Source organism: Pundamilia nyererei, unplaced genomic scaffold, assembly GCF_000239375.1.
Source record: "Pundamilia nyererei isolate P.nyererei 1_Seehausen unplaced genomic scaffold, PunNye1.0 scaffold00088, whole genome shotgun sequence".
NCBI lineage: Eukaryota > Metazoa > Chordata > Actinopteri > Cichliformes > Cichlidae > Pundamilia > Pundamilia nyererei.
This window is the reverse complement of record NW_005187489.1, coordinates 696,128-713,163: the sequence shown is the minus strand read 5'-3', so window position 1 is coordinate 713,163 and position 17,036 is coordinate 696,128. Positions and strand designations below refer to the sequence as shown.

Genomic DNA, 17,036 nt, shown 5'->3' with positions numbered 1-17,036 from the left:
CAGCTAGACATTCCAGGTCAACTGGCTATAAAATTTGACAGTTTAATGGTTTGTTTTTACTTCCTTAATAGTACGCCAGGCAGATATGCCATTTGTCTTCTTACGGTATGTCAGAATGAAGGCTATAAAAACAAACAAAAATACAGTTCAAATTTTTTGACCTCTTGCTTTGTAAGTTGCACATTTTCTAAAGAGGACCTGTGGGCCGGGTTGGGTGCCTTTGACGGCCGCTTCTGGCCCCCTAACCATATTTTTGAACCCCCTTATGAGCAGCCGGCGATCGGAGGATCACGTCAGTCGTCGCAGAAGACGCGGGGGGACAGTAGAAACTGTAGGCCGGGTCTTAGAGGGCGTTATTAACAGGAATAACACTAGCACCGCCCGTCCGGGCTGCCAGCGCCGCCGCGGCTGCTGTTACTACCTCACCCACTCGCGTGACTCCACAAGTGGGCGTCACGCACCTTATCCGGTTAATTTACATACTAACACCGCCCAGGGGGACGAACATGGTAATTTACCGTCGGCTGAGAGCTAGTCGTACGAAGGAGGGGAGAGAAGAACAGCTGAAACAAAGTTTGAACGACAGAGGTTTGTTTTAAACCGAGCGGAGTGTTTCGACACGCACACACAGGCGCTCGTCGGGCTCTTTGCCCCACTTTTGGATTACGATATGGACGCTTTGAAATCCGCCGGAAGGGCAATTATACGGAGCCCCAGCATCGCCAAACAGTCCTGGGGTGCGGGCAGACATAAAAGTAAGTATTCGCCGTCTCATTGCACTCATGTGTTATCCAGTAGCTGGTGCTAATTTGGCTACACCAAAGCTAACTTGGCTAAGAAGAGCTAGCCTCCACAAGTAGCTAACTGTAAAACCGGTGGTCTCCGAGCGTTACCTAGCTACAGTTGTCGTAGTGGCGTGAACACCTAGCAACCCGAATAGTTTCACATCAGGAAACGTTTAGTGAGGGGATTGAACTTGACACTGAAACTGACAGCAGCGCCCCGCAGCTCGTAAACTGACTCCCTGTGAGGCTCGGAATAACAAGTTCAGCCTCCACGCCGGCTCCCTGCCCACTCCGCTGAGTTTATTTTGGAACAGAGGCGCAAACAAAACGTGTCAAAAGTTTGAGGAGTGCTGCTGTTTTTCCTGCCACGTCGCTCAGACGCGCTCGGAAACGTGCAGGAGAGGATCGGTGGGAGCTAAAACACTGTAATCTGGACTTTAAGGAGGCAGGAGCAGGCACGGAGAGATGAGCGGTCTCCTTCCTGGCAAGCCTTTACAAGCCCTACAACTCACTCTGTTGCTAGGCGATGCACACTGGGAAACACAAAAATGAGGAGGCTGTGTTAAAGGGGGGATTCTTCAAACACCATGGAGGTGTCTTTAGGATGCACTATGATGGCGATGCTCTTCAATCGTCGCATGCATGCTCAGCTGCCTTGCACAAAGAGTGGGGGGTTACCCCCTGCTCCCCATGCCTCTCTGGCTTTTTTTTAAATTTTGTTTCACAGACAATGGAGCTGTTGGCTTGACCGTGCTTACACGTGCCAGACCAATCGATGCTTTGTTTTGGGAGTGATGCACAATCAGCAGGGTCCTTCCACATGCAGCAGCATGTGGAAGCAGCAGCTACGCAGACCCCTCCATGAATAATCGATCAGCTCAGCTGATAATGGAGTTTCCCCTCCATGTGGAATCTGTGGCAGAGGTCACACCTCTAAGTCTTTTTCAGAGGTTTTGAGTTTTATCTGGATGTTTTTAAAAATGAGAAAAGTTGGCAGAACTCCTGAGGAGCCTTTTTTAATGCTTTAAGATTGTAACGGTCTTTCAGAGGTGTAGAAATGATAATCAAATGATCACACCATGAAATGCATTTTAAATGCATTATATTTGTAGACATGACAGAATAAAGTAATCCTGAAACCAAGAAATTTGCTAGAAATCATTGATTACTTTCACTGTGGTGTAAAATACACAAAATGCTGGATGTACAGCTACATTTTACATATATATGCTAAAATTCTGGTCCGCATCAGTAAACTACTCACTATTGTGAGACTTGGCCTGTGGTTCGACAGACTCCAGCTCCACCGTCTGGAACTACAGCTGGAGATAGTAGTCCTTGCTCTTCTTTGAAGATCTGCTGTGAGCTGCAAGGTCTCTCTAACCAGAACCTGGAGCAGGTGGAGTGCTGGTTCAGGTGCCCCTAAACTGAGCAAATGAAGCATTACAGGTAAAAACTATTCTTTAAGCTGGTGGAGTCTGAGTCGATCCACAGGTTGAGACATTAGCTCTGTTATCTATTATCGCATTTACGGTATGATTTGTTCATGTATTTAAGAAAGCTACATCATTTATTGAATTCTGGGAAGTTAGCTAGTTCTTGTTAGGAGGAATTGTGAACTTTCAAGTCTCATCTCACCACGTGGGATAGGCAGCAGCTTAAGTAAGTTCTAAGACTTTTTTTTGCCTACATCATGATACTGGGCACATCCTTTAGGCGTGATCACTTCTGTCTTAAAATGAATTTTGGATATAATTATATTTGAACACCTATCAGTGTACCTTGCTTTTAGTATAATGCTGCATAATCCTGTCTTTCCTGTGGGACCAGGAGCTGAGTTTATGGCACCAGCTAAGCATCTCGCATTAAATACTGTAATTACTGATATTTAAATATAATCATTATTTATCACTCTTGTCTCGGTGAGTGATTACCCACTCTCAGCGAGCTCTGCACTCTCCTATGTTGCTACCACACTGATGGTCATTAACCTAGCCCCTCGCTTTACAGCTTTACTGTTCTAACATGACAGTAAATAAACCCCACAACTGTAAACATAATGAAACAAACAGAAAATATAATTGATATGAAGTGGGCTTAATATTTTAGCCAGTGTCCATACGAAGATACTCTAACTCTGGATGCAACAATATCAGCAGATGCATGTAATATGAATGGGTACTGTGAAATGATACTTACTTAATCTACAAAATAGGAGTGAATTAAAAAAATAATTTAAATCAAAAAGGAATAAACTCACAAACTCAAAATATGTTAGCAGAATTTCTAGTTTGTGTGTTTGTGTTAAGTGACAGACATCTCTGTTTTTGTTTGCTTGAATCTGCCCCATACACCGAACAATTAGAGTAATGTTTGTGAACACAGTCGCTGGAGTGCTTATCGCTTCTAACAGCCAAGGAGGAGGACTACAACCTATATCTGGAATCCAGTAAAGTTATTTTTGAAACCTACCACAACACTTTCTTATTCTTTCCTGTCTGTGCATGACAAACTGTGAGCTTGCTCTTCTTTACTGATGTTAGATGGTGTTAGAAGATCAACCTGATGTTCACAGCCACCACCCAGTTTGAAGTGACCAAAGCAGAATTTTTTCATTTATCTTGCCCAACATGTATTTCTGTCAATTCACATCAAGTTTTGTTGCTTTAATGTGTCCCATACACCACACGGTTACCGTTTATTAACATCTGAGCACTGACCTGAAGTTATTAATCACTTCGGAGTGTTCAAACTGTACACTGTTCTTGGATACACAAACACCAGAAGCCGCATCCAGATAAGTCTCAAGATCTCACTTTCTGTCACGTTGATGTACCCCATATACTGTACAGCTATCGGTAATATCAGAACAGCACCATCGATTTGGATCTTTAATCACTACAAGAGACTCGGTCATGGAGGGCTGTTACTGCGCTGTTTTCAACCACACAAACACTGGAAACCAAATTAGACATCCACCAAACTCAAAATCTAAACACAATATGTACCAAAATAATAACACTGCTAACTTAAGATTTTGAAGGTAAGAGTTCAAACCACAGGTCTTTGTTCTTACTAATGCATATGTTACATTTTTAGAAACAAGTACGCAAATCTTTACTCATTAGTGTGGTTAAAAAACCTCTCAACATAAGTAAGTATACTTTAAACTTTGTATTAAGTTGAAGGCATTTCTCACACAGTGTAGTCAGCCTTTTTAGAGCAGCTGTTTATATTGTTTGATTCTTTCACCTACATTACTAATTTATTTGGGGTTCCTGTTTTTGTGTATGATCAAACAATGCGTCACCTTCCCCTTTTTTTCCCAATCTGTTAATATAATCTTACACTTGGCTGTTTTGGTGCTGTGAGTAAAAAGCAACTTGTCATCCTGTGGTGTTGATAGCTTCTCTAAAGTGTACCCTGCTTTTAAACATGACATTCATGCAGGGTAAGAATTAAAGGTTCACTTAACCTCGTGCCCTCTGGCTTGGATTGTATTGCCTTAAAGGCACAACATTTCAGTCTGTATATGCAATTAGGGTAAAGTTTTGCCTTTTTACAGTCTTGTTCCTCCCGTGTGTGGGCTTGGCCTTGTCAGAGCAGCCTATTCACAGCATTGGCATGCATCAACACTGAATTCCTCTTCTCCTACTGTCAGTGGTAGATCATAACAGGTGCTGTTATTGTGTTCATTAAGCTCCTGTGTCTTTGAATGCTTGCCGTTTGTCAGCCTTTTAGAATAGCCTGACGTCAGTGCTTGCTTCGTTCCCTTTGCCCTGCTTTTTGCATTCGTTTCCTGCATATCTTTAAAGAGCATGCTTTCTTTCTTGGCTTTCCTGCGCTGCCCTCTCATTACATCGACATAGTTTGGATTTTTTTCCTGGTAGGTGGTAGAGTGGTATGTAACATTAGACCTCTTTTTAGGTCATGAAAGCAATGTGTTTGTGTGCATGTGTGAGTGAGACAGGAAATCCCCACCTATATGAATAAAACATTTTCTTCTCATGGTCAAGAGGCTGTCTCCTCTGAGGTTATTGGTACTGACACTGCTAGATTACCGAATGTCTGAGTTGACCAGACTTGTGTGTGTGAGAGTGTGGACTACGTTTCATTTAAGACCTTTATGTGGAAACCAAAGTTGATGTTGATCAAAGTTATCATGATGTGTATTTCTACACCTTTTTCAGATAGTACTGCATGTTAAACTGTTATTATCGTGGATTAATGTCAGCTGCCTTGTTGGTTTGAGGAAGCCACCCGTCTCATGATTCAGTTGCTTGTAGATTCACATAAAGCAGGAACAACTTGAAGTATTTGCTTTCTGTTGAAGTTTATCAGTCTCTCACATCAACTTCATTGTGACTGATGATTGCATTGAATGTTTTTCTCTACACTTACAAGTAGTTATGGCAACCAAATGGGCAACCTAGAACCTTTTACTATATATCTCTCCTGGTGAGAGGCAGCCTTTCTCCAAAGAAGCGCGGTCTGACTTGAACTGACTGCAATCCCTCTCAGTTGGATCAGTGAAGGTTTGCATGTAACTGTGGAGGAATTTGTTTATTTTTCCAGATCTCTGAGGTTCTGTCTGGATTGTGAATACAGAATTTATAAAATAATATGAATTTTTTGTTTACGCAGATGGTTACAGGCTAGTTAATCGTTGTGTTATTGCAAGCAGATTGCATGCAATTGTCTGCTTGACCACATTTAATCACAGACTGATACGAGACTGTTTTGTTGCCAATTTATTGCCAACTTTATGCATCAAAATAGCATTGAAGACAGCACCTGACATGCCTGTCTTTAAAACAACCATTTCAAAGGCAATGTGATCAGAAGTTTATTCCACATGTCACAATAATCCTGGTTGCAACAGGGTCTCTAACCAGTTTTTTCCCTTGTGTGAGTGTAGCCAGGTTTAGGTCTGGACTTTACTGGTGTAATTGCGACATGCTGTCAGAGATTTTCAAGTTATTGCCGCAAATGCAATACAAGATACTGACTCATTAATCAGTGTCCAAAAGTAGTTTTAAACATATTTTAGTGATCAATATATAATTGTCTGTATAGGGTGTGGTGAGTAAAGACATGACCTCAGACACCACCCGTGTTTATGTAAGAGGGTGGTGTGCCAAGTTATCAGCCAAACCCGGCGAGCTGTTTCCATAAACTGTAAAGGTACCATCATCCCTGCTCCAGCCCTGGTCACCCGGTGCAAAGTCATCCAAAAGTATCTGCCAGGCTGTAATAGAGATCACATCCTGCTGGCTTCCTTTATGGAGTGTAAAATCCTTACTGATTTACTGTGATCTGTATCTATAAGCTGCTTCTGTGTTTGGTCATGTGTGAGCATGTGCTGGTAGGGCTGCACAACTATGCTTCGTCACTGTTTCTCCCAGAGAACGATATTAAAAATAGATGCTGTCAGGGCAATAGATGAAAATGAATTATTGGACTTAAACATGGTATTCAGTGTTGGTGAAACTGGCTGCTTTGAGTTTGTGATCAGAAAAGTAGAACTTTTTCTATGTGGCGTTATTTTGGACTAACCACTGTTAGTTCTCCAAAGTGCATCTTTTAATGAAAGCATAAGTCTATTTATGGCAAAAAAGCTAGAAAATGAAGTCTTGAGTCACTAACTCTGTCTTTTGTTTCATGTTCTATTTTAAATAATAGGATGTAACACATTTACACCTGCTTTTAACAGTGCAGGGTGCTTCCAGTTTACTCTGTCATTCCGAGACACCAGTAAGGATGTCTGGGTCTAAACAGCATGACTTCGAGGAAAGAAATAGTTCATGTAATCTCCTTTAGCCATATGTCTAGACATATGGTCAGTGTTGCTTTGGTTCATTGTTAGTAGGCCGTGTTGGTGCCTAATAAACACCACTTGAAGCAAGAAGAGAGCCTAAAATACCAATTAAGTGTATTTGGATAGCCTTCTCTTTGTTAGTAGTTAGTGCTCCAGTCCACAGTTACAGCTCCTTCTGTTTAATCTGTCGAGCAATGGTGTCAGTAATACTTAAATAGCTACACAAGTCCTCAAGCATTACTGTGCACCTACACTAGAGACAGTCCTCCTTTCTGTAACTTGACTGAGTGTATCTGTAATGATTTATGGATCTCTTTTGAGTGTTCAGCCAGGAGGAAGGAATCAAACACCCTGCCTTTCCCCACCCCCTCCATCCCTGTTCAGCATCAGCACAATCCTCACATTTCACGCTTCCTCTTTACCATTAACTCATTCTATATATGAAGTCTGTGGGACTGGAAAGAGGATTATTTATGAATGTGAAGCTATTTTCACACAACACTGCAGCCCTGAACTTTTCTTGGCTTTACCCGTCAGAGCTGTCCTGGAGGAAACACTGGGCAGCGAATAATTACGTTCTTCCAACGTGTTTTTAAATGACTTGTTTTGTCCACCCAGCAGTCCAAATTCTAGAGTCACTGTGCTGTCCTGTGGCCCTTGGCCTCGTGTCCATTTTGGCTGCTGAACCTGAATTTTTCTACTGGTTAACAATCCAAGGCTTATACAGGAAATTACTTCACCTGCTTTGCATCTGTATGAACTTGTTTCCTCCCAAGATATCTGTCTCGTTTCTCCTGGGAGGCTCATGTCTTTCAGATTAGTTATCATTTGCTTTGGTTTGACTGTTGCTTTAGTTTAAGGCACATGTGGGTTCGGGTTGGTGCAGGTTCTGTTTGGTTTATATCTCTGACCTTTTTATTAAATCTAAACCTTTTGGAAAACTGTTGCTGTGCTGAAAATGCCTCAGGATTCCTCAATCCTGCTTGGATCTGCGTGTCTGTGCTGGTGCCAGAAGTTGAAAGACATCTGCAAAGAAACACCCAAACGCACTGGAGTCGTGTGCAGAGAGTACACTTGTAGAGGGGTTGACCTGCATACTGCATAAATTTCAGGGTCATGCTGTAGATCTGTGGTCCCGGGTGTGAAATGCTGATGTGTTAAACAAGACAAACATCGATCTGCACTTTAGGCAGACTTTACTCGATTATCTTATTCTGTTGTTTTGCTGTGGATGAGCCATCCATCCCACACCTAGATTTTTCAAAACAATTACAGCACATTGTTGTTGGATATAAAACCTCCAACCTGTTCTTTTGAGTGAGGGCTACTGGAAAAAGCTGCCTGCGTTTTGGTGCTATGAGCCCTAAGCAAGAAAAAAGAAACTGGAACTCTATGCAAAGGAGTAGAGTGCAATCAATCTAACCAACTGCTGAAACTGTCGGCTGTGGAGTTTCTGTTCTTTACAGATAAGCGTCCAAACCACAACACCAAGGAAGACAAAACAGACTCGATAGAAGCACAGTAAAAATAAGGTAATCATGGTTTTTGAATCTTGAGATGCTGGCGTCCTTTTAAACACAGCTCCAGTTTGCTTCAAAGTTCAGTTATGAATAAATGATTGCACATTCCAGTATCACACCTTTAATGATCTTTAGCGTATGAGAGCATTTTCTAAACGCAGTGGTTATATCTTTTAATTTAGATATGTTTATTTGAATCAGTCCATTTTAACATAGGGCTGTTTTCATACCTGCTCGGGCTCATTTGTGCACAAATGAGATAAAAATGAATCCTTGTGAGGAGAAAACTTCCATTTATGAGGAAGCCAAGAATCCACTCCACAAAATTGTTCTAAAGACCTGCTGGTTGAAATATGAGGCTGAACTCGTATAAGAAAAATCAAGTAACATTAGCCTAGTGTATGTGTAGTGTATGTAGGGGTCAGGCACACTCTGTTTGCCTTCAAATTTCTCACCAGTTTTTCAAGGATTTTTATCATGCCTGATGTAAGAGCAAACCTGTCTTTAATAATTTAGAGATTTGGTGGTATATTTATCTGCATAGACTACAAGGTGCACCGTGCATCCCTCGATTTTGTGGAGACTGCATCGCTTTCAGTGAGAGTGATTTGAGCTGCGTTGGAGTGCAGCCGCTCCTGTTAGCCGTGACTCCGCGCAGAGCGCTTTAAGGATCACTTTCATAACCCAGATTCCCGCTGAGAGTACATTCTGGCCTCAGCTGGTCATCCGCTGTAATCCCTGACTGGCATGACCTTTCATTTCTCCTCTCATCTCCTCACTTTCCTTCATTGAGTGGATTTGGCCAATACTGAGTGACATGTGTCTCAATGTTAAGGCATCAATTATAAGACTCTTATTTTCTACAAATCCTTCCCTTCACACTGAACGTTGTTTCAGACGGGCCTAAAAATTAAACGCTGATGGCTGCACGCTCATGCAACACGTGCGCCGTCTGATATTGATTATGATTATTATGATTAACCCACAGGTTTGGAGGATGAAAGTAGAGAAGCATCTTGAAGCTCAGGGACAGACAGACGAGGTCACATGCTGATGGGCTAAATGGATCCTCGCTGACTGTTCATTTGATCTCGTTTCGTATCGATTGCTCCCTCAGTGAACTGGTCTGTTTATGCCTCTGTGGTCATTTGTGCTTAATGGTTTTATTTGTGGATGTCACATAGAGTCTTTGACCTGGGTTTTCAGTCATTTCTTAAACAGTTTCCACTGAAGCTGGAGCTCAAAGGAAGACGGGACAATAGTAGCGTATCAGTTTTTGTACGCAGCCGAGACAGACAATGATAATTGTCCCATGTGGTCTAACACAGTTTTTCCCTTTGACTAACACTCAGTCTTTCTTTTCTTAACAATGCTCCCTCTCAGCCTTTTCCCATAATGCCCAGCTCTGTGAGTGATGATTTTACTCTACACTTGGAATCAAAAGGCTGAAAAGAACATATTGGCTTAGATGTAGAACTTTCTTTTATTTTGGGCACACTTAGAAGTTGAATGTTTCTTTCTCAACAAGCTCTGGGCTTTTTGTCTCTGCTTATACCTTCAGGCATCTTTCCTTGCGTCAGTCAGCAGTTTCTAAATTAGCCCAGAAAGTCCTGATTCGAATCTAATAATGCTGGAATTGGGCTTTTTTTGAACACGTCTTGTTGCTGTGAGACTTAAAAAAAAAAAAAAAGTCATCTCACAAGAGATATGGGTCACTTGAGGTCTCAAAGGATCCATGTTACACTATTTTCTCACAAGTTTAAGATTTAGTAATTGGAGCACAGGTATTAATGCATGAGATGGTGAGGCATTTTTTAATTTTTTACTGAAAGTAAAACAATGAATAATTCAAAGCGCTACAGAGGAAGCTGGTCCTGGCAATTATGCAGCTCTTACTTTAACATGTTTCAGACAGTTTTAACATTGTAAACTGACACAGTCTTATGGCAGCGTTACTCCCCAATGACAGTGGTCTCCTGATGCAGCTTTGACTCAAACTGCTCAGGAACAGTTTGATGGTTAAGCTCGATTCTTGGAGGACCCACACCTCAACCTGGAGGACCCAAAGGATCAGAGATGGGATTGTGGGATCTGCTCTGTAGTCCTAAGTGCAACCTGTTAATATAGTGCTGTTCACCCACCACTTAAATAAAAAATGATGCCACCTGCGATTGATTCACTCATGGACAGTCCCCTGTCTAATTTAGTAAGGCGTGCCAATCAGCGTGTACCTGCACTTCCCATCTCTTTTTCCTGTTGGCTGGCTTGGAGGCCTGGGTTGTTCCTGTGGCGCTCTGTGACATTTATTCAGCTTGTTCCCCAGAGACGACCTGCAGTTGAATGTACTCTAACTCAAACCAGAGCCTGCAGTGATCTCACCGAAGCTACAGAACAGAACAAGTACTACTGCAGAAATTGTGGATTTGTAGTTTATCTGGGAGATGAGAAACTGGATGTTATTTTTCTTTTTTGGTATAAAATATTTGGCAAATAAAATATGTCACTGTATTTGCATTTATTTAATAAGTCACTAGAGGCCGTGTGCTTTCATTGAGGACACCACAGTATATGTGCTTTGATTAATGGGTATTTTTATTATTCCTGCAGGTCTTAAAACTATAAACATGACTTTGTGTAAATGAGGCCCGTCGTGGTGACAGGCTGTAGTGTGTTTTTTAAAGTCAGTCCATGTGAAGTCTGCATGTGATGTTTTTATAAATTTTCATAATGCGTGTGAATAATGGGCTGTGAAGATTGAATCTGACTGTTAAACTGCTGTGTTTGGCCCTTTTTATTTAATTAGTTGTACAGAATCATGTTAATCGTGGTGGTTTAAATGCTCCCTGACATTTTGCAGGAGACATCTCTGCCAGTTTGTTTAGGTTGACAGCTGGCTTTGACTTCCCTCGCTGTCTGTAGAGCAGTGGTGTTTAACAGCACCTCTGTTAAACCATGATTGTCTGGAGGACCATATAAAAAGGCAGCCAGGCAGTGCAGCCTTTCCCAGTATCCCAGGGTGACGCACATCTCCAACCATAGCAAGACTGAAACCCTGTGGGTTGCCAGATTTTTATTTTTTTAATTTTTTCCTGTGCAGATTCCTCTGTATGACAATAAAATGTGTTTTTAAACCAGTTGAAACTGCAGAGAAGATTGAATTTCCCATTTTGCTCATGAGAAGATATGCAGGTGTGCCGGAGTGTGTCCAGCCAAGCCAAAACAATGAGTCATTCACAGTTTGAGTCCAGAGGTTGCAGACGTGTGCACTGGGATCCTTTCCTCTCACGCGGCACCATGCAGAGAGTTCTCAGTGCTGTGAAGCTCCTTTCTGAGCCTAACAAAGGAGCAAACTGTCAGTGCTGCAGGCTCGACCCGTGCACTCTGCTTTGGTGGTGACATCTTTATCTGTGCTTGTGTCAAACCAAACTGTGTCACTGGCTGCTAGTTGCCCTTCCCCACTTTCTGCAATCTGAAATAATGATTCATAGCAAACATGGGGGAATAAAGACCTGTTGCATTTTGACACTACAACAGATTACTCACAGGCAAACAACTTGTTGGATGATGTCAATAACGGGAATTTAAAAGGATTTTCCCACATCATGTTGGAACATTAACTCCCACCGGTGGAACTGATTGTGATCAGTCAGATCTCCTTCACACAAAGATGAAGGAGATCTGACTCAGTCACTCCAAAGTTACAGTAACTTTACCTGTATAGCATTTTGTAAAACCTAGAGTTGATACAAACACAGATTCAGGCATACATTCTTATATATAGTTTCATTCAGGCATTTATTGTGACCCATATTCAAAAGGAAATGATTAAAGAAAAAGCCTTGATCCCAGGGCCAGAGAGGCTGACTACAGTAGTCTGTAAGCAGGAGCCATTTGTATGTACTTCCATTAAAATTGTAAAACACCTTCTAAATTTCACTGGAAGCCAGTGAAGGGAAACAAGCGTAGGGGTGATGTGGAATCACAGGCTACCTGGTTAGAGAGTGAGTTAGTAGTGTTTATTATCCCTTTGGAAATTCTCTGTATTCATTTCAGATAAATACAACCACAACAAAGATGACCTCAGAGACACAGTCGATCTTAACAAAGTGTTCCATAGCAACAGCAACATTGCTATCCTTTGCCCACCGCTCGTGACTCACAAAGCCAGGTCACATTGTTGTTGAGTTACCGCGTGAAGTTCTGTAAAAAATTCGACACAGTTATTTTAAATGGCATTGCAAGCATCACCTCGAGGGTGTGCGACCTGAGCTGGAATGTGGACACTTTGGATCGCAGAATTTAGTGGCCTTGCTGTGTCATCTGGAGCAGTTCGTGTGAAAAATAGCTCACAGTAATCTAGGAGAAGAAAATTACCTGTGTGTGTGTTCCAAGTTACAGGCTGATGGTAAAGGCTTGAATTCTGTTGTGTGTTGTGGTTTGTTTTTTTTTTTTGTTTTTTTAGATAAAAGAAACCAGACTGGATGAGTTTACAGATGTAAGTTGAAATGTTTCCAAACAATAATACCGTCATTCTTAGCAGCTGATTTGACGTCGCAGGCGAGGGGGACCAATTTTGTGGCCGCCCTCCTTAATAAAGCTGTCGGGGCCAAACACAAATCATGCGACCCTCGGGCTGAAAAGACTGTTACTGTTATTTATCTTTTATTTGTTCTCAGCGCTTGTGCAATCATGTCTTGTATTTGGAGATGAGCTTTCATCCATTTTCAAGCAGAGAAACACTGTTAATGTCAGCTGGAAGCAGAATAGATCGCAGTGACAAAATGACTCTGTTGACAGCATGGCTCTGGTGGTGATTTGTGTTTTTTGTGCCTGTATGGCTGCACCTCTCTCCCTCTTTGGGAGCTCCACTGTATGAACTGAATTATTTAGTCTGGACTCGCGGCGCAGCGGAGTGGTCCTGCTGTTTCCACAGTGATTAAACTGTTGCATCTCCCTAATTGGCCATTACATTTGTCATACAAAGGCGGCACTTACGTGCGCCTGCTGCCTTCATTTGCAGATTTTTAACTTCTTTTAAAAATATTTTACAAATATTTCACTTCCCTTTTCTCTTTCATCGTCTTCAGTCTTTATTTGTCTTAAAATGTCTCGATGCCTCCGTCTGTCCTTTGTCACCCTCTGTCCATCTGAAAATAGAGGCATGGCCAGAAAGAGCAGAGTGATACTCATCCTTTCTGACCTTCCTCTGTGTTGGCTTTGACCAAAAGACTCTGCACCATCACCACTGCTTTACCACTTCTGCACAGGCTCATCGACCAAATCCCTTTGATTATAATTCCCAAGACTTCTGTGCCGTCTTGCCTCTCCTAATCTCTTGTTGCATCAAAAGGACCCATCTCCCTCTGTAGTTTTAGCTTCATTAAAACTTCATGAAAACTTCTGGGTAATGATCGAATCTTAAAGTAGCGGCCAAGACCATCACGTTATGTTTTCTGCCTTTTACCACTAGAGGAGATGGACAGCTGCAGCTGGGCCTTGCTGCCATATCTCACTAATAGCATGTTTGGTTAACCCTTCAGACCTAATCTTAAAATTTAGGCGGAGACATAGTGTATAAATACACTATGAGTTCTAATTTAACCTGATGGGATAATGATTGTTGGCCAAGCAGCGGTTGGGCGGGGAGTGTGGGCACCCAAGTTTGTGAATGTGATAACTGGGGAACAAGGCGATGTAGAAGTTTGAGATGGATACCATAGATGTATCTGTTAGTGTGTGTATGTTGATATTGTGATTCAGCATTGCACTCCTAACAGTTGTTCAGTTGTTATAGGTTAACCCTATTTTTTTGTGTTTTCGCTCCTGCAGTGTTTTGTCAGTTTAAATGGATCTCCCTCCCCAGTGGGTTTGTTTATGCAGGTGTGAACACAGTAATTGCACTCAGGTGTGGACCAGATCAACCAGACTGAGACCAAACCCTTGATGCCAAGTGATTGCACATGATTTAACCTTCATCTGACCCAACTACCAGGTGTACTCTGCAAGTTTAAGCTAATCACCTTGCTCTAGCCACGTATCTATTGCTTTCTGGGATATGTCTACTCTGATATGAGTGCAGTATATGTGCACAGTACACAACATGTAGCAAATTTGGACAAGGATTATCTGGAATGGGATTCTTGTTCCCGGGTAGAGGAGACTGGAGCAGGAACTGGCAGAAGGATTAGTGTAACGTCTCCAATTATTTTGAAGAGAGAGCTGAGTGTAAATGTGATGCTAATAATGTTCCTGGTTGATCTGATTTCCTTCCCCTCGTGGCCATGAGCTGTGGGAAATGACCAAAAGAATAAGCATTACAGAGACAAGCAGCAAAGATGAGCTTCCTGTGAAACCATTAAGGAGGGGCTGAGAGTCGAGCCAATTCTTCTCCTCATCAGGTGCCTCCTGAGTGCCTTGTAGGTGAGGTGTTTTGGGCATGTCCACACTGGTGAGATTGGGAAAGCCTCAGGGTTTCACCAGAAGAGCTGGATGGTGCATTCTGGGAAAGAGATGTGTGGGCGTCTCTGCTTAGACTGCCAGTGCTGCAATCCGGACTGGGAATAAGCAGCAGAAGGTGGATGGATGGATAAATGGAAGATTATTCAACTTTTAGATATTAGAGAAAGTAAAATAACAGAGGTGATGGAAAAGGTTGTAAGACGTGACAAAGACTCAGTCATGAATAATTCTTTCTGTGCTCCAGTTTTTGATATGCAGACTGGCTATAAAACTGAAATTCAGTGAAATAACCACAGATTTCAGGAGCTTGAAGTGTGAGCTGAATACAATCTGACATTGTCATACATTGCGAAATGCGTCAGAGATGCTCTTTGTGCAGAAATCTCATCACTTTAATGACCTGTTATCACAGTTGGTTACAGGAACATTTGATCCAGACATCACACACATTACGTTCTTCTCAGTTTACTGTGAGCTGTTGTGTTTTTTTTTTTTTTAGAGGTTTCTCACATCAGCAGTTGAGCGATGAAGCAGCAGTACATTTTTCCTGGTTCGCCTCTTCTTCTGCAGCTGGGAGTGTTGAAACTTGTCCGAGGCAGGAAGAGACTGAGGGGATGGCAGCAGGATTTGATTGGCAGAGTGAACTGTGTGATTATGGGCTGCATACGCCTCAGTGACTGATTGTCAGAGGCTCCTTTATTAAGGGTTATTACGAGTCTGTGATACTGTTGCTTTAACCTTTGTCATATCAAAATGTAAACATGTAAAGAAATGTGTGGATTCAACATGAACTGTGTGGGCGACTCTGTCAAACCTGTTTTATTTCCAAGGATAACTTTGTTTCAACTTTCAGTGCAGCAGGAAAACCGGGAAAAATGAGCTGTGTTTTTATGACAATCAATCAAAGAGTTCCTTGGTATGCATTTGGTGCATATGTCTGGTTTATTCCTATTGTAATGATATAACTTCAGAGGAGGGACATTGAAATTAATGAATGAGTTAAAGTGTAACTATAAGTCACAATCTGATTTCCATTCCTGTGCTGAGATTTCAGTTTCCCAGTCTTTGTTCCTTATAATGTGAACGCTGCAGATGATGTAAACGTATGATAATGTACGTGATGTAAACGTCACACATGCCTAGACAACCACAGGCCACTGGAGACAGACTGCTTGGTGAGTGGTTGCTGGGTGAAATGTGTCGAAAAGAAGCTCTAAAAGTCTGCTTCGTTATTGCTTTGGTTGCAGGCAGATTGCACGAAAGACGCATACTGAAAATGGAGACTGTTCTCCGTAAAAGTAAAAGTCGTGTCTTACTGGTGCAACTTTTACTTTGAAGGTCTCTGCTGTCAGTATGCGTCACACTGTTCAGTTTCACATCAAGTTCAGTGAGTAGTTGATGTGAGTTTGTTGCAGTCAGTCATAGTTTCCAGGAAAGCTACAAACTCTGCAACCTGCTTGCAACCAAAGCCATTGTAAGGAGGAGGTTTTTAGAGCAGTGCAGTATACGTCTTCGTGACCAGTTTTACCTAGTGACTCCCAGTAACCTCCAGCATCAACTCGCCATTTTGCTGGGCAATACACATTTTTACCTTGCAGCCACAGGTTACTATCGAAGAGTTTGTATTCCCCGATCACTGGCTGGTCTCTAGACCTCTGTGACTGAGAGCTACATATAAAGAAAACACACTGGCAGCTAATTATACTTATATCCTTTGGACAGAACCAGCTGTGTTTGCAGCACATGACCATCTGACCCAGAAAGGCACGAAAATGTAGCACCCTGCTTTATTTATCCGCTCCATCCTTTGAAGAAGATTGCTTAATTAGACCATCGTGCTCACTGATAAGCACAGGCTCTACCTGTCCTGTCCCCCTCCTCTCAGCTAACAGCAGCTCTCCATCACCTGCTCTCTCAGGCTTATTTACAGGCAGTGTCACCCGTGAGCAGCTCTCACTGACCGGCCGAGAAGCCTTTGAAGTTTGCTCTAATCAGCACCGCAGCTGCACAGAGGCTGCTGCTGGTGGGGGTGTTAGTTGTGCTAATGCAAATGTGACCAATATGAAAATGGATTATTATTGCATATGAAGTAGTACTCTGGGTGTATGCACCAGGCTAAAAATAGCTCCAGTTCCAGAGTTGCTCATTTGAACCGCTATCGTGCCAGCTTTTGAAGAAAGCTGTTGTTTCGTTCTCATTTGTCTCATCTGCTGAACTTGAAGTCTCGGCTTGTTATCTGTGCAGTCTTGTCTTACGATCGCCTTCCCAGATCCTCCCTCGATAAGGGATTCCTGAGTCCTTGCAGTCAGGGTGAACTGCTGGTCACGCGTGGCTCAGCGGCTCGCCTTTCAGAGCCTGTGCGTGTTCTGTGATTGGCATCTCTCCTCATCCTTGAATCACTCGGAGCATTTACTGAGCACGTCTGACAGTTTGTTGAAATTCATTGGAGCAGAC

The 17,036-nt window shown here is 42.3% G+C and overlaps 1 protein-coding gene across 6 annotated transcripts in view; it reads left to right on the top strand.

The window, feature by feature from the left end:
* The first annotated feature begins 243 nt into the window (after positions 1-243).
* ldlrap1b (low density lipoprotein receptor adaptor protein 1b) overlaps positions 244-17,036 on the top strand; it is a 44,712-nt gene continuing 27,919 nt past the window's right edge. For 3 of the 6 annotated variants that reach the window (XM_005738940.1, XM_005738941.1, XM_013912391.1), the window contains exon 1: positions 245-755. In XM_005738940.1, coding sequence (XP_005738997.1) covers positions 671-755 — 85 coding nt within the window. In that variant the 5' untranslated portion in view covers positions 245-670. Of the gene's footprint in view, positions 756-17,036 lie in introns of all 6 variants that reach the window. The other 3 variants (XM_013912389.1, XM_013912388.1, XM_013912390.1) reach the window with 2 other exon arrangements.